The sequence below is a fragment of the Oreochromis aureus genome, linkage group 23 (assembly GCF_013358895.1).
Source record: "Oreochromis aureus strain Israel breed Guangdong linkage group 23, ZZ_aureus, whole genome shotgun sequence".
Taxonomy (NCBI): Eukaryota; Metazoa; Chordata; class Actinopteri; order Cichliformes; family Cichlidae; genus Oreochromis; species Oreochromis aureus.
The window spans coordinates 7,181,722-7,196,597 of NC_052963.1; the positions used below are offsets into that span (position 1 = coordinate 7,181,722).

At 41.2% G+C, this 14,876-nt stretch overlaps 2 protein-coding genes across 3 annotated transcripts; one reads left to right on the plus strand and one right to left on the minus strand.

The window, feature by feature from the left end:
• The first annotated feature begins 2,491 nt into the window (after window positions 1-2,491).
• On the plus strand, window positions 2,492-5,288 carry c23h8orf74 (chromosome 23 C8orf74 homolog). Of its 2 annotated transcripts, none has more exons than XM_031757841.2 (5): window positions 2,492-2,893; window positions 3,454-3,637; window positions 3,962-4,185; window positions 4,332-4,487; window positions 4,700-5,288. In XM_031757841.2, the coding sequence occupies exons 1-5, from the start codon at window positions 2,813-2,815 to the stop codon at window positions 4,961-4,963; spliced, it is 909 nt and encodes a 302-aa protein (XP_031613701.2). In that variant the 5' UTR covers window positions 2,492-2,812; the 3' UTR covers window positions 4,964-5,288. The 2 variants fall into 2 exon arrangements, with proteins under 2 accessions (XP_031613701.2, XP_039463365.1); XM_039607431.1 differs by having other exon boundaries at window positions 4,697-4,837.
• Window positions 5,289-6,127: 839 nt separating this feature from the next.
• Window positions 6,128-14,665, minus strand: LOC116334396 (L-threonine 3-dehydrogenase, mitochondrial-like). The gene is made up of 10 exons (XM_031757811.2): window positions 14,512-14,665; window positions 11,811-11,972; window positions 11,222-11,264; window positions 9,215-9,285; window positions 8,864-9,013; window positions 8,618-8,790; window positions 8,380-8,470; window positions 7,961-8,053; window positions 7,689-7,865; window positions 6,128-7,598 (listed from the first exon to the last, which is right to left on the minus strand). The coding sequence occupies exons 2-10, from the start codon at window positions 11,962-11,964 to the stop codon at window positions 7,459-7,461; spliced, it is 1,092 nt and encodes a 363-aa protein (XP_031613671.1). The 5' UTR covers window positions 11,965-11,972; window positions 14,512-14,665; the 3' UTR covers window positions 6,128-7,458.
• Between the last annotated feature and the right edge of the window lie 211 nt (window positions 14,666-14,876).

The window sequence follows — 14,876 nt, forward strand, 5'->3', positions numbered from 1 at the left end:
TTTAAAATATTTTATTTTAGGTGCCATTAACGGGAAATAACTGTTTAAAATTAATCATCATTTACATATTTTGGCTGTTCTGGGCCTCCATAGTTTTGAACAATTCACATAATTCACCAGTATTGCTGGTTTTTGCTGAGGCTTAGCTGCAGATCTTTTAAATACATTGCAAGCAGAAAAAGCTTTTATTTTATTTTATTCTATTTCATTTCATTTTTGACAAATTAAATTATTACTCATGTTTAATCAGAGCAGTGTTTGGTACTGCTGTTCAGGGGCATGCTGTATTGTGGAGTTAAAAATAATCTCTAGTAAGAGCAGAAGAAGAAAAAAAGAATCAAACACATCTTTTTACACTTTTGAAAACACCAGGGACGTTTATTATTTCCATCCACAGGCTCAAAATGTCCTTGAAATATGTCTTATTGCATAAGTAAAACTTATGCAACTCCTCATTTCATCAATCTGTATCTGCTTCACAGCCTTAATGAGAGACAGAGGAGAGGTAGGCGGCCCTCAGGGGGATTCTGGGTAGACAGGAAGTCAAGGATGAGTAGTTCCGGTGCTGACAGGAACCTGAGGCATCACAGTGAGGCGTCAGGATGCTGCTCTCTGGGAAAGTTTTGATACCAATGTGTATTCCTAGAGGATAAATCAAGCAGTTCATCACCTGTGCGCTTTGCCTGATGATGTTACACATGGGTATAGGCTTCAGTCCTGCAGGAGTACTTTCCTTTGTGATATGAACACAGTGAATCATTGAATTTCCACATGTTCACCTTAAAACTGACTGAAAACGGAGAGAAGTTCTCTTGCTCTTGTGTTTTCACTTCAGTCAGCAGAAAAAATAAAGACGAAAACAGAGGAGAGATTATTCCGCGTGCGGTGGCCTACTTTTGGAAGTGCGCTCACTCCTTTACTCAATCCCTTTTGTCTCTTATCCTATAAGCAGGTGTGTGATCACCTTATTCCCACAACTGGACCACATACACAAACACAAGCCTACTGGACATATAAGCACTTGCTCATTGGGGTTTACATTCTCACTAAAATAAATTAAATTAAATTAAAAAAACCCAAACATACAAAATTCAGAACCTTACCACAGATGTTCAGCTTTGTCTAAGTTCAGAGAAGCAGGTGTTTGTAAAGCAACAGGTGAGAAAGAGAGGCTCATCTTACCTGTGAGGAAACATGCTGGAAGGAACCAGTGAAGATCAGTGTCCGAGTGAAGATCCCGATAAAGAAGCAGTTTGATACCAGAGTGATAATAAAGTCAGGTGTGGTCAGCGGCAGACAGCGCCGCGAGCTCGCTATCTGAGATTTGAGAAGTGCGCACAGGCTGCGGGCGCGCGCGTTCAGGCACGCTGCAAGTCCGCGGCATGAAAACCGGAAGTACGGCGATTAAGACTTTCAAAGTAATGCGTTGAAAGCCTTTCAGTGAAAACGGCAGGATTGAACGTAACCACACAAATTGCACAGCTCGGAAAATCAAGTCCAATCAGTTTATTTATTGTGAAAGCAATAAAGTAGCAATACTCATTTAGCTGTTTTATGTATATCTGTTTTATATTATTGTGAAGCACTTTGTGGTTCTTATCCTGTGAAGAGTGCTATATAAATAAAGTAAAGTAAAGTAAAGTAAGGACAATACAGAAAAAAAAACACAAGGGAGTTAAGATCTGTCTGCGAGTGGGTTTCAAAGATGTCGAGTGCTAATGAGGTCCTACTTTGAAGAGGAAGACTGTTCCAAATTTTAGGTGCAACTAAAGAAAAAGGCCTTGTTTCAACAACCAGAACAACTAGAATCATCTAGTCAGTTGACCTTAATGATCTAGGAGTGTGCATAGTTAAAAGTTCAAAAATGTAAGCGAGTGCTGATGTATTTATGGCCTTAATAATAAACAAAAGGATCCTAAAATCAAAAAGTGGAGCTGCTAGGGTGCCAGTTTAGCTTAGTGGATGAGCAAGTGTAGCTCTTGCTTGCACACAGGCATGTAACAGACTACAGATCTATTCACCACTCTTGTAAGTGGCATATGTTATGCACAGTGATGAGTCTACACAATGTTGCCTTGGCTTTAATAACTAAAGGGTCCACCCTAAAACTATCATATTATATTGAAATCTGGGATTACTGATTATGAATGGCTCTTAATCGTTCCTAATTAGGACACTTATTTTGTATGTAGGTCTTTGCATTACAATATAAAGCACCTTGAGGTGACTGATGCTCTGATTTGGTGCTATATAAATAAAACTGAATTGAATTGATGGCAACATTGTAATGTGTACGCAACTGAACTGAGATTTGCAAATGTGAAAAGGGGTGACTACATTTGCATCAAACCCTAAAGGTTTGATGGTAAAAATCGCACCTGAAATAAAGCTTCTATTTTTAAAGGCACAACCGGAAATGGGACACGACCGACTATTTTCAACAGCCGTTACCTTGACATTATTTGGTGGAGAACAGGAGGAGGAGGAGGAGAGGAAAGGCAGAAGAAGAGAGGCGGAGAAAAGAAGGGAGAGGAGTGGGGTTGGTGCTAAAGAGGATTAGAGCTCTCCGCCATCTGTGGCCACAGACTGATAATAAGCCCAGTTACATTACCAGCCTGCTCTTTTCTTAGCCCCGAAACAGCCGCATTCATGAAGACTGTCTGGTTTAATACCAGACAGTCTCTGTTAAACCTAGTAACAACCAAGCACTGGGTAATTACGTGTGATATGATGTTATTTACAGGTAACACTGAATTCTCTTCACACGTTCAATCAGCAGCTTTACGTCCTTACGTCATCGCGTCAGTCTCCAATGGCAACCGAGCTCAGCTGTGTGTTTATCAGGATGGATTCCCTAACAGAGAGTGAAATAGCTCAGATAGCGAGGCTACAGGTAGGCGGCCACTGACTTAACACCCAGACATTTAATTTAAGCGATATAAAGACGAAGTTGTGTCCCAGCATTTTTTTTAAATGGCGCTAAAATTTATAATTTGACCTAAATCTTAAAGTAAGCGACTGGTTAGAGAGTTAGCTTGAAGTCATGCACGCCATAGCATATTATTATTATGTATATACATATATATATATATATGTATTGTCCACATTATTTTCTTATTGGTCATTGGTTTAATTTTCTGAGCCTGAAGTTATTTGTTTACGTACAGCAAACTAGGGTAGAGTGGACATTACAGCCAGCTAGCCCTGCATGCTACTTTTTTAATTTTTATTTCATGTTGACTTTTTAAAAATTGTTTTATTTTTATTAAATTGTTTAAAAATGTTTAGTATCTAGCTTAGTTTTAGTTAATGTAATAACCTTGGAGCAGAACTGCAAAAATAAAGACATAACCACACCATTTATGAATAAATAACTAAAAATAACTTGTAAAAATGGTTCTACATGTCTTTCAACATTTCTCACTTTTGTGTCTGTGTGATTGTGTTTGTCAGAGAGATGATGGTGTGCAGATGCTCAGCCGTTACTTCTCGTGGCCCGAGTTCAGTGACGAGCGACGATGCTTCCATCAAGAGTTTGTGTATGACGTGGTTGTGTTCGCTGCAGACTGTGGCTTCTCCTGGCCGAACGTTATCCGGGCAGCTGTGATTGCCAGAGACATCTTTCCACGGCTGGACGGTCAGAGTCAAACAGCAGTGTACTATAAAGTGGCCTATTAGGTGACACACTGCTTAACCGAGAGGTCGTGGCCCTCACATGACCACCAGAGAATTATTATCAGACATAAAGCTCTCATTGCTCATAAACCAATACAGACACGCTAGCATACCAGACTGAGTGATTCACTGACAGTGAATCATTCCCTGTGTGCCCTATTAAAACATTACTCATACAGTGTTATCAATGCAGGCCCACCTGTTCACAGTGTGCAGGATCATGTGCTGCTGGGGTTTGGTTCAGTAAACCTCATTTAAACCTTCTGGACTGTTTTCTATCCATCAGATCCTGATGTACTCAACTTGCTGTCCCTACTGAGAGAGGTGCTGTGTGAGAGATTACCGAACCTCACCCCCGTCCATCGACATGACTTCACCAGGTATCTCACAGACACCTGCATCACACGGCGGAGGCTTTTCCAGGCGGTGGTTGATGGAGCTGCTAACATGTCTGTCACTCAGCTACACGTGGAGGTGCAACTGCCACCCACACCCCCTCCCTTAGCACAGGTATGGAGGCCTCTTTAAGTAGCGGCTAGCGAACGTGCACTGCATAATCATCATGCAGATTCAGGGCTGCTATATGATGGTACTGGAATCCATTTAATATGTCCCAGTTTGTTTCAAACTTAGAAAGTGGCTCCTTTTTGCTGCAGGGCATCGATCTGCAAGAGTGGGAAAGTCAGCAGCATGAAGCTAGTCTCACTTCGACCTTGGAGCAGAAGGAAAACGAGCTGAGGTGTCTGAGACAGGGGTCACGGGTCACTCTGGAGGACATCACTCTTCCAGAGGATAAGCATCTGGATAAACAGGTTCATGTTCCCTAATCATGCAGTGTGCTACGAGAATATGTGGTTTTTGTGTTTTCAATGTTTTTCTCCAGACAAAAAATATTTGTTTTCTAAACCAGCCCTTTTTTAAATACTCTCCAAAACATAGGATTATGGTTACGCTAGCTGAGGTACTTCCCTTAGTGAAATTATTTGGACTGACTGACTGTCACTGTTTTTGGCTCCCCAAGTAGGGCATTGTGGAGTTGGTTCGTGCAGCAGTGAGGGCCACCGAGAGCCAGATAGTGGGAAGCCTAGTCCAAGAGGTGGATCTGCTCAGTGACATCCTGCAGCTGAAACTGCAGCAGGAGGCTCTGGCCACTGGGAGGCACAACAATACTTCTCCTACCAATACAGAGACTAATGCAAAGGTACAAACTGCCAAAACTAAAACAGGAGGGAAGGCGTCTGGAAAAGCAGAGGGCAGGAACTCAGTGAATAAACCTGATCAGAAGTAAGAATGTTGAACCATTTAGTAACAGTCACAGTTTTGGCTAACTGTGTTACTTTTGGATGCTCAAGCTTGTGTTATTATTATTATTATTATTGTCGTTTTTGCACATCTTATATATATAATTTGAAGATTTCTGTATTGGAAATGTATCCCTTAACACCTATTATGTCATATTTGATACATGAGTTTTTGTGAGTTTTTAAATTTCTACATGTTCGGTGTAATCACACTCTCCTCGAAAAACTGAATAAATTGCACATTTTTTAGCAACAAATTGCAAAAAGGAAACCTGGATGTAATGAATAAATATTAAACAAATTAAAACTCATATGTGCAAATATATGAGCCCCCCTGTGTGGAGTTTTTTGTTCTCCCCATGTACTGATGCTTCCTCCCACAGTCTACAGACGTGCAATTAGTGGGGTTAGTTGGTGATTTTAATTTGCCCGTAGGTGGAAATGTGAGTGTGAATAATTGTCTCTAAGCAGAAGAGAATGGATGGATATGCAAATTAATTGTTTATTTGTAGAAATGACCAGAAGGTTCAATAAAGACCTTCTGGTCATAAAATTTCCAAAAAATTACAATTTTCTACTAATTTTTTCATGATTCAGGCTTTAAAGGGTAAAAAGGAAGTTTCACAGCCACAGCAACATGGTTACCATGAACTGTATATAAAAAATGGACATAACCAACATGACTCCACATTTTGAAGCCAGGGATAGCTTTTTGGCTGCTGCAAGGTTGCTTTTCTCCAGACAGACATGACCATAACTGGGTGGAATGCTAAGTTGTCAGCTAGCACTAGCAAGCTTGGTTAGCAACCTGGATGCAACACAGACACAGATACCTAATACTAATACCTAAAAAGACTTTTAACTTGGTAACTTTTACTCATTTCCCTTAATTTCTAGTTGTTGTGTTAAGAGTTACATTTGGTTATTTTTCCTTTTATTATGTTGTGATGCTCATTTTATCTGAATGTGATTTTTTTTATAATTTAAAATCTGCTGAACTTAGCTCTTCTTCAGTGAATGGTATTAGTGGAGGTGAGGCCTAGTAGAAAGCTATCAAAAAAGCTAAAATTCACCCACTGTAGCTGTTGTGGCTCATCAGCATTGGCGTCAGTTTTCAGTACTGCCTGGTTACAAAGAAGAGTAAGAAAAACTTCTTTTTAAAAATGGATTTATTAAAAAAACAGTAATAATTCTGAAATAATAGCTTTATAAATAACAAACATTAACAGAACATCCAGTCCTTTCTTTTTACACCTCCACACAGAAGAGCCCTGCTTAGCTAATGCTGACGCGTTAATCCATTCAATCCACCCCAAAACATATAAATAAGTAAATAAATAAATAAAATGCCCAAAACACACCAATGCAAAATCAAGCAGTATCTACAAGCTCATTTCCTTTGCTGCACCTATTTTAAGGCCTCGAGCACTGCTAGGTTTCCTTTTCTGTTTGCCTACCTTGTGCAGTCCCTGCAGCAGTACTGTGTAGGGTCACTATTTCCACAGTTATCTGCACCACTGTTTCAGGACACAGTTCACACTAGTAAACAGTGGGAGTGAAGCTCTTACTAAAAGCCAGGCCATTTTCAAGTGTGGCAGACGTGCCCCTTAAGGCACACCGCAACAGACTGTTAGCACACTTACAGACACAGCACATACATACTGTGTTCACTCAGAAAGAGACCATAACTCTTAAAAGTTCAGCAGCTTGCTTTGGTGAAAACATCCAGCGCTCTCTAGCAGCACACTAAGCACAAATGCTGGACGGGTTCACAGAGAGGAAAAGAAAAGAGGCATCAGGTTGATGGTTCAGTAGGAATGCCTTTTGTTTTGCTTCTTAACAAACATATTGTGGAAATTTCAATTTAAGTCATCCTTTTTAGACTTTCTGCCTGTCATCTTCAGAGTCTTTGTTGGGCCTCGGGCCTGTTCTCTGTACACTGCTAGAAAGATCCAAGCTCATCTGGAAGGGGAGTTTGAAAAAAGAAATCATCCTCACAAGAGTTTCTGCAGGGAAGAGTCGCAAGTACCCATGACATGTTGAACTTCTCTTCTGAGATAACATGACATTCAAAATGGATGAGACGCTAGTAAAACGTGTACCTGTGAATCCTCCTGTGAGGGGATATCAGATCATTTGTTGATTTCATTCATAATTCTTTACAGCTAATTGCAGGAAATCCCACATAATATTACTTATTACCGGTGCTAACAATGCGCTCCCGTCTAACTGAAGCAATGATTAGTGCAGCCATCCTGTCGAGGGTTGAATTTGTGGCTATGGGTAACTTATCAAGGGCTAAAAGATGTGGGAGCATACCAAAGTGCCAGGGATTTCTCCCAACTAAAACATCAACCCACATACGGAGGCTACACGCAGGCCCTAGATAATTTAAAAAAAACACAAAAACGTTTTAAGATTTTGCTACTTAAGACTGTCACATTCAGTTTTTAAATAAAGCTACAAAAATGCTGCAAATGTTTCAGAAGGCTCGCGCTAGCTTGTTTCCCAGAGTAATGTGAGTCAGCATGGTCTGCACCAGCTGCGGCAGGTCGTACTCGTGCTTCCAGCCCCAGTCCTGTCTCGCTGCGCTGTCCTCCAGTGCTTTTGGCCAGCCGTCGGCTGAAAAGATGTAGCAGAGAAGAAGATGATAGTAGCCAGTGAACACTCTGAAAGGATAAAACTATGACACTGGTATCCCAGCAGTCTCACCGATCGCCTGCCGGACAGGATCCGCATTGTAGGTCACCTTGAAGTCAGACAGGACTTTCTGGATCTCACAGGTGAGGTCCTGTGGCGTGAAGCTCATGGCGTTGATGTTGTAGGTGCGGCTGACGAGCGTGTCGTCTGGAGCCTCCAGGAATTCCATAGTGGCCCTGATACAGTCATCTGGGTAGGAAAGGTGGACGGAGGAAGAGATGAGTGAAACGGGAGTGCTTCAGTGCCGATGTCGCCAAAACAAAACGCATCAAAGTTTGCTTTACCGATGTACATCATAGGCAGCCGTGTGTCGCTGCGCAGGTTGCACTCAAAGTGACCGCTCTTCACAGCTGCGTGAAAGATTTGGACGGCGTAGTCTAGAAAACAGTGAAAAGAGACCATCAGACTCAGACTGCATCAAAGACACCGAGCAAAAAAACCCCCAAAACATTTCCAAATGGTGTGCCATCTTCCTTACACTGTCAGTTAGCCTGCACCTTCAGTATTTCCAGAGACATTATACAAGATAAGTGGTGATGATGGTGATATTATAAATGCATCTGTTATGTGTCAGTTGCCATCAAAATTATAGTTGAGCCTCTATACCCATTCATTTAAAAGGAAGTGAACCAAAACTTTAACCATATTGCAAAGGTGATTGTTGAGGGCCAACGCTTATTCCTAGAAGGTCAGGCTTACTCACCTGTGGTTCCTCCTCCAGGCTGGGAATCAGCTGAGATGATGCCTGGATACCTGAGACAGCGGAAATCCAGCCCATACCTTTGGTGGTAGTACTGATAATGGGAGGGGAGGAAAAGACTCAAAAACACCAGAAATAAGATCAATAGAGCCCTAGAATGAGGACTGGAGCTACAACAGTTGTAAGTGCGGAGAAGAAATACAGGTATGTGTTTTCAAAGTCTCTACAGAGTGTGTCTCACCTCACCCATCAGCTCTGCGTGGACCTTGGATACACCATAAATAGTGCGTGGCCTCTGCACACACAGATCAGGAGTGGGGTCTCTAGGGGAGGATGGACCGAAGGCACCGATTGTGCTGGGGACAAACACACGCAGACCATGTTCGTTGGCTATATCTAATATGTTATGGAAACCTAGAAAGAAAGAGAGGCGGTGCATAAGTCTGCTATGTTAATGCTATGGTACACGCGTCACAGAGGTGTCTACCTGTGATGTTGACCTCTTTAGCCAGGGCCACGTTGTGCTCCCCCACAGCGGACAGCACAGCTGAGTAGTGAACCAGCCAGCTGATGTTATTGTTGACCACAATCTCCCTGAGGTTCTTATAGTCCAGAATGTCAGAGAAGATGAATGGACCTGCGCAGGACACACAATAGACTGTGTGTGTCAACCCACTCATCTTTGGAAAGTTTTACCCAAGGAGTGCAGTTTTATGGACATGTGGTTTGCATTTGCACTGAACAAGAATGGAGCTCCTAAACACAAAGACTGCATGGCCTTTGAAGGGTTTTTACTAACTTGCAGAATATGTGGAGAAGGTAAAAGAAATACACACACCGTTATTGTAGACATGGTTGGGGGGTTTCCGGATGTCAGACAGGATCACATTGAATTTTCCAAATCTCCTCCTGAAGAAGAAACATTAGAGCGGTCAGTTTTGGTAACTCTACTAAAAAAGCTGGTCTGCAGTACATATGACATGATCGCATGACGTCTTTAAGCTCTATTTCATTATATATCATTTTAACAGTTGTTTCAACAGCTCACACATTACACCCCATATAGGTTTGGCTCACGGGTATCACCTTCTGGAAGTTTTTTTATTTATTTATTTTTTTAATAAAATTGCTGGATTTAGGACTGGTATCACCCCAGTTTACCACAGCAGTTTGAAAGAGGTCTGCAACGATTCACTGAGTAATTTGAATACAGTGGTCCCTCGTTTATCGCGGGAGTTATGCTCTAAAAATAACCCACGATAAGTGAAATCCGCGAAGTAGCCAACTTTATTTTTTACAATTATCATAGATGTTTTAAGGCTGTAAAACCCCTCACTACACACTTTGTACACTTTTCTCAGACAGGCATGAACATTTTCACACTTTTCTCTCTTGTTTAAACACTCTCAAAGTTCAAACCTTCGTAGAAAAATAAGTCCAGTATAATAGAATGAAACCAAAGATCAAACCCTGTTTTCAGGTCCAGAACACTGGAATAGAGCAGCTGCCAGAGAATTCAACATTAATGAATCAATGGTACGGAAGTAGAGGAAGCAAGAAGAATGAGTTGAGGAAAGTTTGACTTATCTGACTGTTTTGTTTCGCTTAATGCGCCTTATAATCCGAAAAATACTGTAACTTCTACCTTCCTTTAGCATGTCCAGAAGTCCAACTTTTTGTGCGATGGTTAGCATCTTCCTCTGCCTTTTGGGTGCTACCGCAGCTGCCTTTGATGGTGCAAAAGTTTCGTCGACGTTGTTGTGTTTGTTGGGGAGAAAACTTACAAACATACAGTACAGCACTTCAGAGTCACACTGCTAACGATCGAAGATTTATGTAAATTTGACAAGCTGAACGCATTCTGTACAGGAGACACGGCAAGAGATTGATTGACAATGGTCTACAGCCAATCAGGACGCAGAAATTGAAACATGCAAAATTGCACAAAAAAAAAATATCAGTGAAACAGCGAGGCTGTGAAAGGTGAACCGTGTTATAGCGAGGGACCACTGTAACTCAATTACAAAGAAAACAAATTCCTTGCTTTGATGCTTTGTTTAATGCGTGACCCTGTAGTGCTCACCCACATTTGCGATCAAAAATAGACCTGCAATAGGAGTGCGTGTGTGAATTAAAAGTATGGCAACATTAAGCTCACGCAGCCTCCGGTGTTTCAACAAAAAGACTGATAACACAACAGCAGCAGTAAAGATGATGGTTTAATGTCATAGTTTAATGTTGAGCTGTCTAAACGCGGAGTCATTTCCGAGACGGTGCACTCAGGTGGAGTGAAAGAAAAAGGGTTTTTAGTGTCCAAAAGAGCAACTGTGTTCCTGTAAATCACCATTATAACCTTTACTGGGAAAAAGCTAGCAGGAGTCCTTCATCATACAACCTGATGCATCCTTTGCCATTTGTTTTACACATCAAAAAAATCTACAGTATAGCTACAAAAGTTAGGTGACCCCTTACAAGCAAGCACTTGGCAAAAGTAGGAAGGAAAAACTTTTAACTTTTAACAGGAAGAATCCTCCAGCAGAACCAGGCTCAGGGAGGGGTAGCCATCTGGCACGACCAAGCTTCAACCACCTGGTATACCCAGTCGGTCTCTCAGACAAATACTAACCAAGCCCAACCCTGTTTAGTTTCTGAGATCAGACTGGAGCAGGAATGTACAGAATGGTGTGGCCACAACTAATACAGTGACTGGTATGTGTATATTGATAGATTTTTTACTGGTATCAGCCTGAAAACCCAGTAATAGTATCACATATACGCAAAGAAAACTACGCTACATATGGAAATAGCTAAACAACGGAAATCAGAGGTTATTTAAGCTTCTTACCTTAACGACTTAGCAAGCCCCACCCCCAGCTGTCCAAGTCCTCCTACAAGGATAAATTAGAGAAAAAGAAGCAAATTACCAAGCAGTTTAAGCACTTTTAAGAGCTGTCGTGGAATTTTTGTAAATAACGTCTGCAACACAGAAAGAGCGGTCAAACTATGTATTACTACGCGCAGGAGAATGGATACATACATCAAAACATCACAGGTTCATAGTAATGAGCTTATGACATCGTCAAACTCTGTGTATCTTTCAGTTACAACAGTCTTTTGTCCACCCTGGGCTGTTGCTGAACAGAGAAGACTCCCACTATCTTTTCCCCGGCCAGCACCTGGCGCTGGCCCTGACCTTCATCCTTCTGAGCAAAATAGTTAGCAGATAACATAGTGAAACATTGTTAGGCCTAGCTAAGCAGTTTTTTATTTCACGAGGTCATACTGACACATACACATACTTCATCTAAGCATGCAAAGGTTACACAAAAATCATACAGTGAGGTTCTAACCACCTGTATCTAAATGTGAGGGTTAACTAGAATTTTCCCTTTACAGAGCTTAAGTAACACAAGAGGTATGACACAAAAACTAACCAGTAATGAGGACTTTGGGTTTGTCACCATCAGTGCAGGACGAAGCATGTGTTCTGACGCCATGTACTGCAGAGGTCGTCTGCATAACACAGCGTGGGGGCCTGTTCCCAGCATGCTTCAATGCAGCTCTCAGCAACTGAACCACCGGCATCATAATACCTTCTATTAACAAAAGCACATATTAACATAAAACACTGAGTGCATCCACAGCCTTAGTATATCCAAGTGGGGTTACATTATTAATACTGTGGACACACATATTATTAGGCTTAACACCATCATCCTGTGATAAGTTAGCTTAGTTAAACTGACCTTAAATCAGTTCAACTGAAAAACCATCCAACACTTAGCTCGACAAAGCTACTTCCTCAGAGCAAGCTAATGGCTCAGTCACATGAGTAAAAATAGGACAGCAGGCTCCTTAAATCAAAAAAAATAAAAATTGGTGATGCCTCGTAATTGTAATGAATTTTTTCACATCTGTTTGGAACTTGTAGTCACTAAATGGTTGGCCAGAATTTGAGGGTGTTTCACACTTGACCATTTTTGATGGCAAGCTTGCACAGGTTAGCTGATAGGAGGCGACTTTCCTGCAAATAGTTAAACTACAGGAATGTCTCAGAGACATAAATACCTGGATGACCTCTAGTTTCCTGCTTCTAAATCCAGATAAATCTGAGGTTATTGTACTCGGCCATAAAAATCTTAGAAACGTGGTGTCTATCTAGATACTCTGGGTGGCATTACCTTGGTCTCCCATAACACTGTGAAGAGTCTTTGAGTCATTTTTGACCAGGATATGTCCTTCAATGTGCACATTAAACAAACACGTAGGACTGCTTTCTCGAATTTCCGCCTGATCTCTAAGATTAGAAACATCCTGTATCAGAGTGATGCTGAAAAAGTAGACCATGCATTCATACCTTACTGCTTCTTCTACGTCTAGGCTGGACAATTGTAATTCAATATTATCAGGATGTCCTAAAAACTCCTTGAAAAGCCTTCCGCTGATCCAAAATGCAAGAGTACTGACAGGGAAAATTAAAATCCTTCTCCTCACATTCAACGTCTTGACTAATAAGGTCCTATTTTATCCTGAAGACCTCATAGTACCATATCACCCCAATAGAGAACTTCACTCTCAGGCTGCTAGATTACTTGTGGTTCCTAAAGTTTCTAAAAGTAAAATGGGAGGCAGTGCCTTTAGCTTCCAGGGCCCTCTTCTGTGGAACTAGCTCCCAGTTTGGATTTGGGAGAAAGACATCCTCTCTACTTATAAGATTAGACCTAAAACTGCTTTTTATAATGTATATAGTTAGGGTGACCCCGAATCCTACCTTATTTAGACTGCAATAGGAATAGGGCTGCTAAGGGTGGGTTTCCCATGATGCACTGATTGTTTCCTCTTCACTCACCTCTTTTCACTCGCTGCGTGTTTATAACAACACTCTGCATTCAATCATTAGTTATTATTTAACTTCGGCTCTCTTCCACAGTGAGTATTTTGCCACATCTCCCTCCCATCACCCCCAACCGCTTGCAGCAAATGGCTACACCGCGATCCTGGAGGTTTCTTTTCTTCCTGTTTAAAGACAGTTTTTCCTTCCCACTGTTGCCAAGTGCTTGCTTATACAGGTTTATATGATTGTTGGTGTTTTCTCCATTATTGCAGGGTCTTTACCTTACAGTATAAAGCACCTTGAGGTGAGTGTTGTTTTGATTTTGCACTTTATAATTAAAACTGAACTGAATTGAGCCCTGAATTGACTTGAACTGAGTGCAACCACTCTCAGAGAGACTGTGGAAAGTTGCAAATTACTGCTAATTTCTAAATGCAGACATTTTGTGGCATGTTATGCTTTTCTACCTGCTCTACGTTAAGAAAGATGAGTTTATAAGGGGCATTTTGTGCATATATCAACTTGAAACTGTCAAAATAAACCTAACATGTGAAAGCCTTGCCCGACCCCCAACACCCATCTCAGATTAGCTTCTTCAAAGCCTCCTGCTGACTTGGTCTAAATATAGACCTCTTTATCTATATTCCAGACCACCATTAAGCCTATGGGGGAGCACAGGTTAATGTGGACAAATGACCAACTCTAAGCTGTATAAAACCCTTTCAGAACAATGCAGTCTGAAAGGGGACACTATCTTGATTTAAGCCTTGCAGTAAATACTTTGTGTGTTAAACTAGTTAAATAAACTTATTTATTTATTAGAGGTAAAACAACTAGTAACGGCACAACTGAATCAGTGCTATTCAGAAAAACGAGAAAAACAAGTTTAAAGACATTTTTTTCTTTTGTTTGTACCACTGGACACAATAAAAGTGCATAAAGGGAAATTTCGTATCAATTCCCAAAGCTGCCCAATTATTTCCTTATCTGGGGTATAAGGTGTTCCAGCTATTAAAAATAGCTCACTTTAACAGTTATATACTTTGTTTAACGGATGTTTCTTTAAATCAAGATAGTGTCCCCTCAAGCAGGATCCTAACCACCGAGGTTAACTAGCTTTACCTAGATACCGGTTACATATGTTGAGATTCAGACCATCTTATTCAGTTAACTTAAAAAGTGAGACGTGCTGTAAAAATAACGTAATGTAATGCGAGCTTTTACAGATGACATGAAGTGTAGCAAACTGAAGCTCCTGTGCAGGAAGCATAAAAAACAAGCTAAACTCATGTTCTCCTTACTTTAATGCGACCTGGAGAAGCTGGCTCAGAAGACGACTCCGAAGCCCGTTGTTTGCGATCAAAACATGGAAATAGTCGCGCGTATATACGGCAAAGCTTATTCTGCTCTGTGATTGGCTTACAGTACGGGAGGCTCGCGACAGAGGCTCTCGTACTGTAAACCAATCCCCTTCCACACTTCCGGCTGTAACTTTCAGAATAAAATCTCATAAACCTGCTGGCGATAATACTACTACTACTACTACTACTACTAATAATAATAATAATAATAATACATGTCTCTCATATCTAATACATATATCTCGTGGTTGGCCTGGGAAGGGGGGTTCCCCCTGACGAGCCGGAGGAGGTGGTCGGGGAGAGAG

What these genes read in the sequence shown, in the direction of transcription:
- c23h8orf74 (XM_031757841.2), top strand. Translation starts at nt 2,813, where the DNA reads ATGGCAACCGAGCTCAGCTGTGTGTTTATCAGGATGGATTCCCTAACA. An exon ending in CTCAGATAGCGAGGCTACAG is followed by an intron (nt 2,894 to 3,453) that starts GTAGGCGGCCAC and finishes TGTGTTTGTCAG; the next exon opens with AGAGATGATGGTGTGCAGAT. An exon ending in CATCTTTCCACGGCTGGACG is followed by an intron (nt 3,638 to 3,961) that starts GTCAGAGTCAAA and finishes TCTATCCATCAG; the next exon opens with ATCCTGATGTACTCAACTTG.
- LOC116334396 (XM_031757811.2), bottom strand. Translation starts at nt 11,964, where the DNA reads ATGATGCCGGTGGTTCAGTTGCTGAGAGCTGCATTGAAGCATGCTGGG. An exon ending in TAAAGAGGTCAACATCACAG is followed by an intron (nt 8,791 to 8,863) that starts GTAGACACCTCT and finishes CTTTCTTTCTAG; the next exon opens with GTTTCCATAACATATTAGAT. An exon ending in TCCTGTCCGGCAGGCGATCG is followed by an intron (nt 7,599 to 7,688) that starts GTGAGACTGCTG and finishes ACATCTTTTCAG; the next exon opens with CCGACGGCTGGCCAAAAGCA.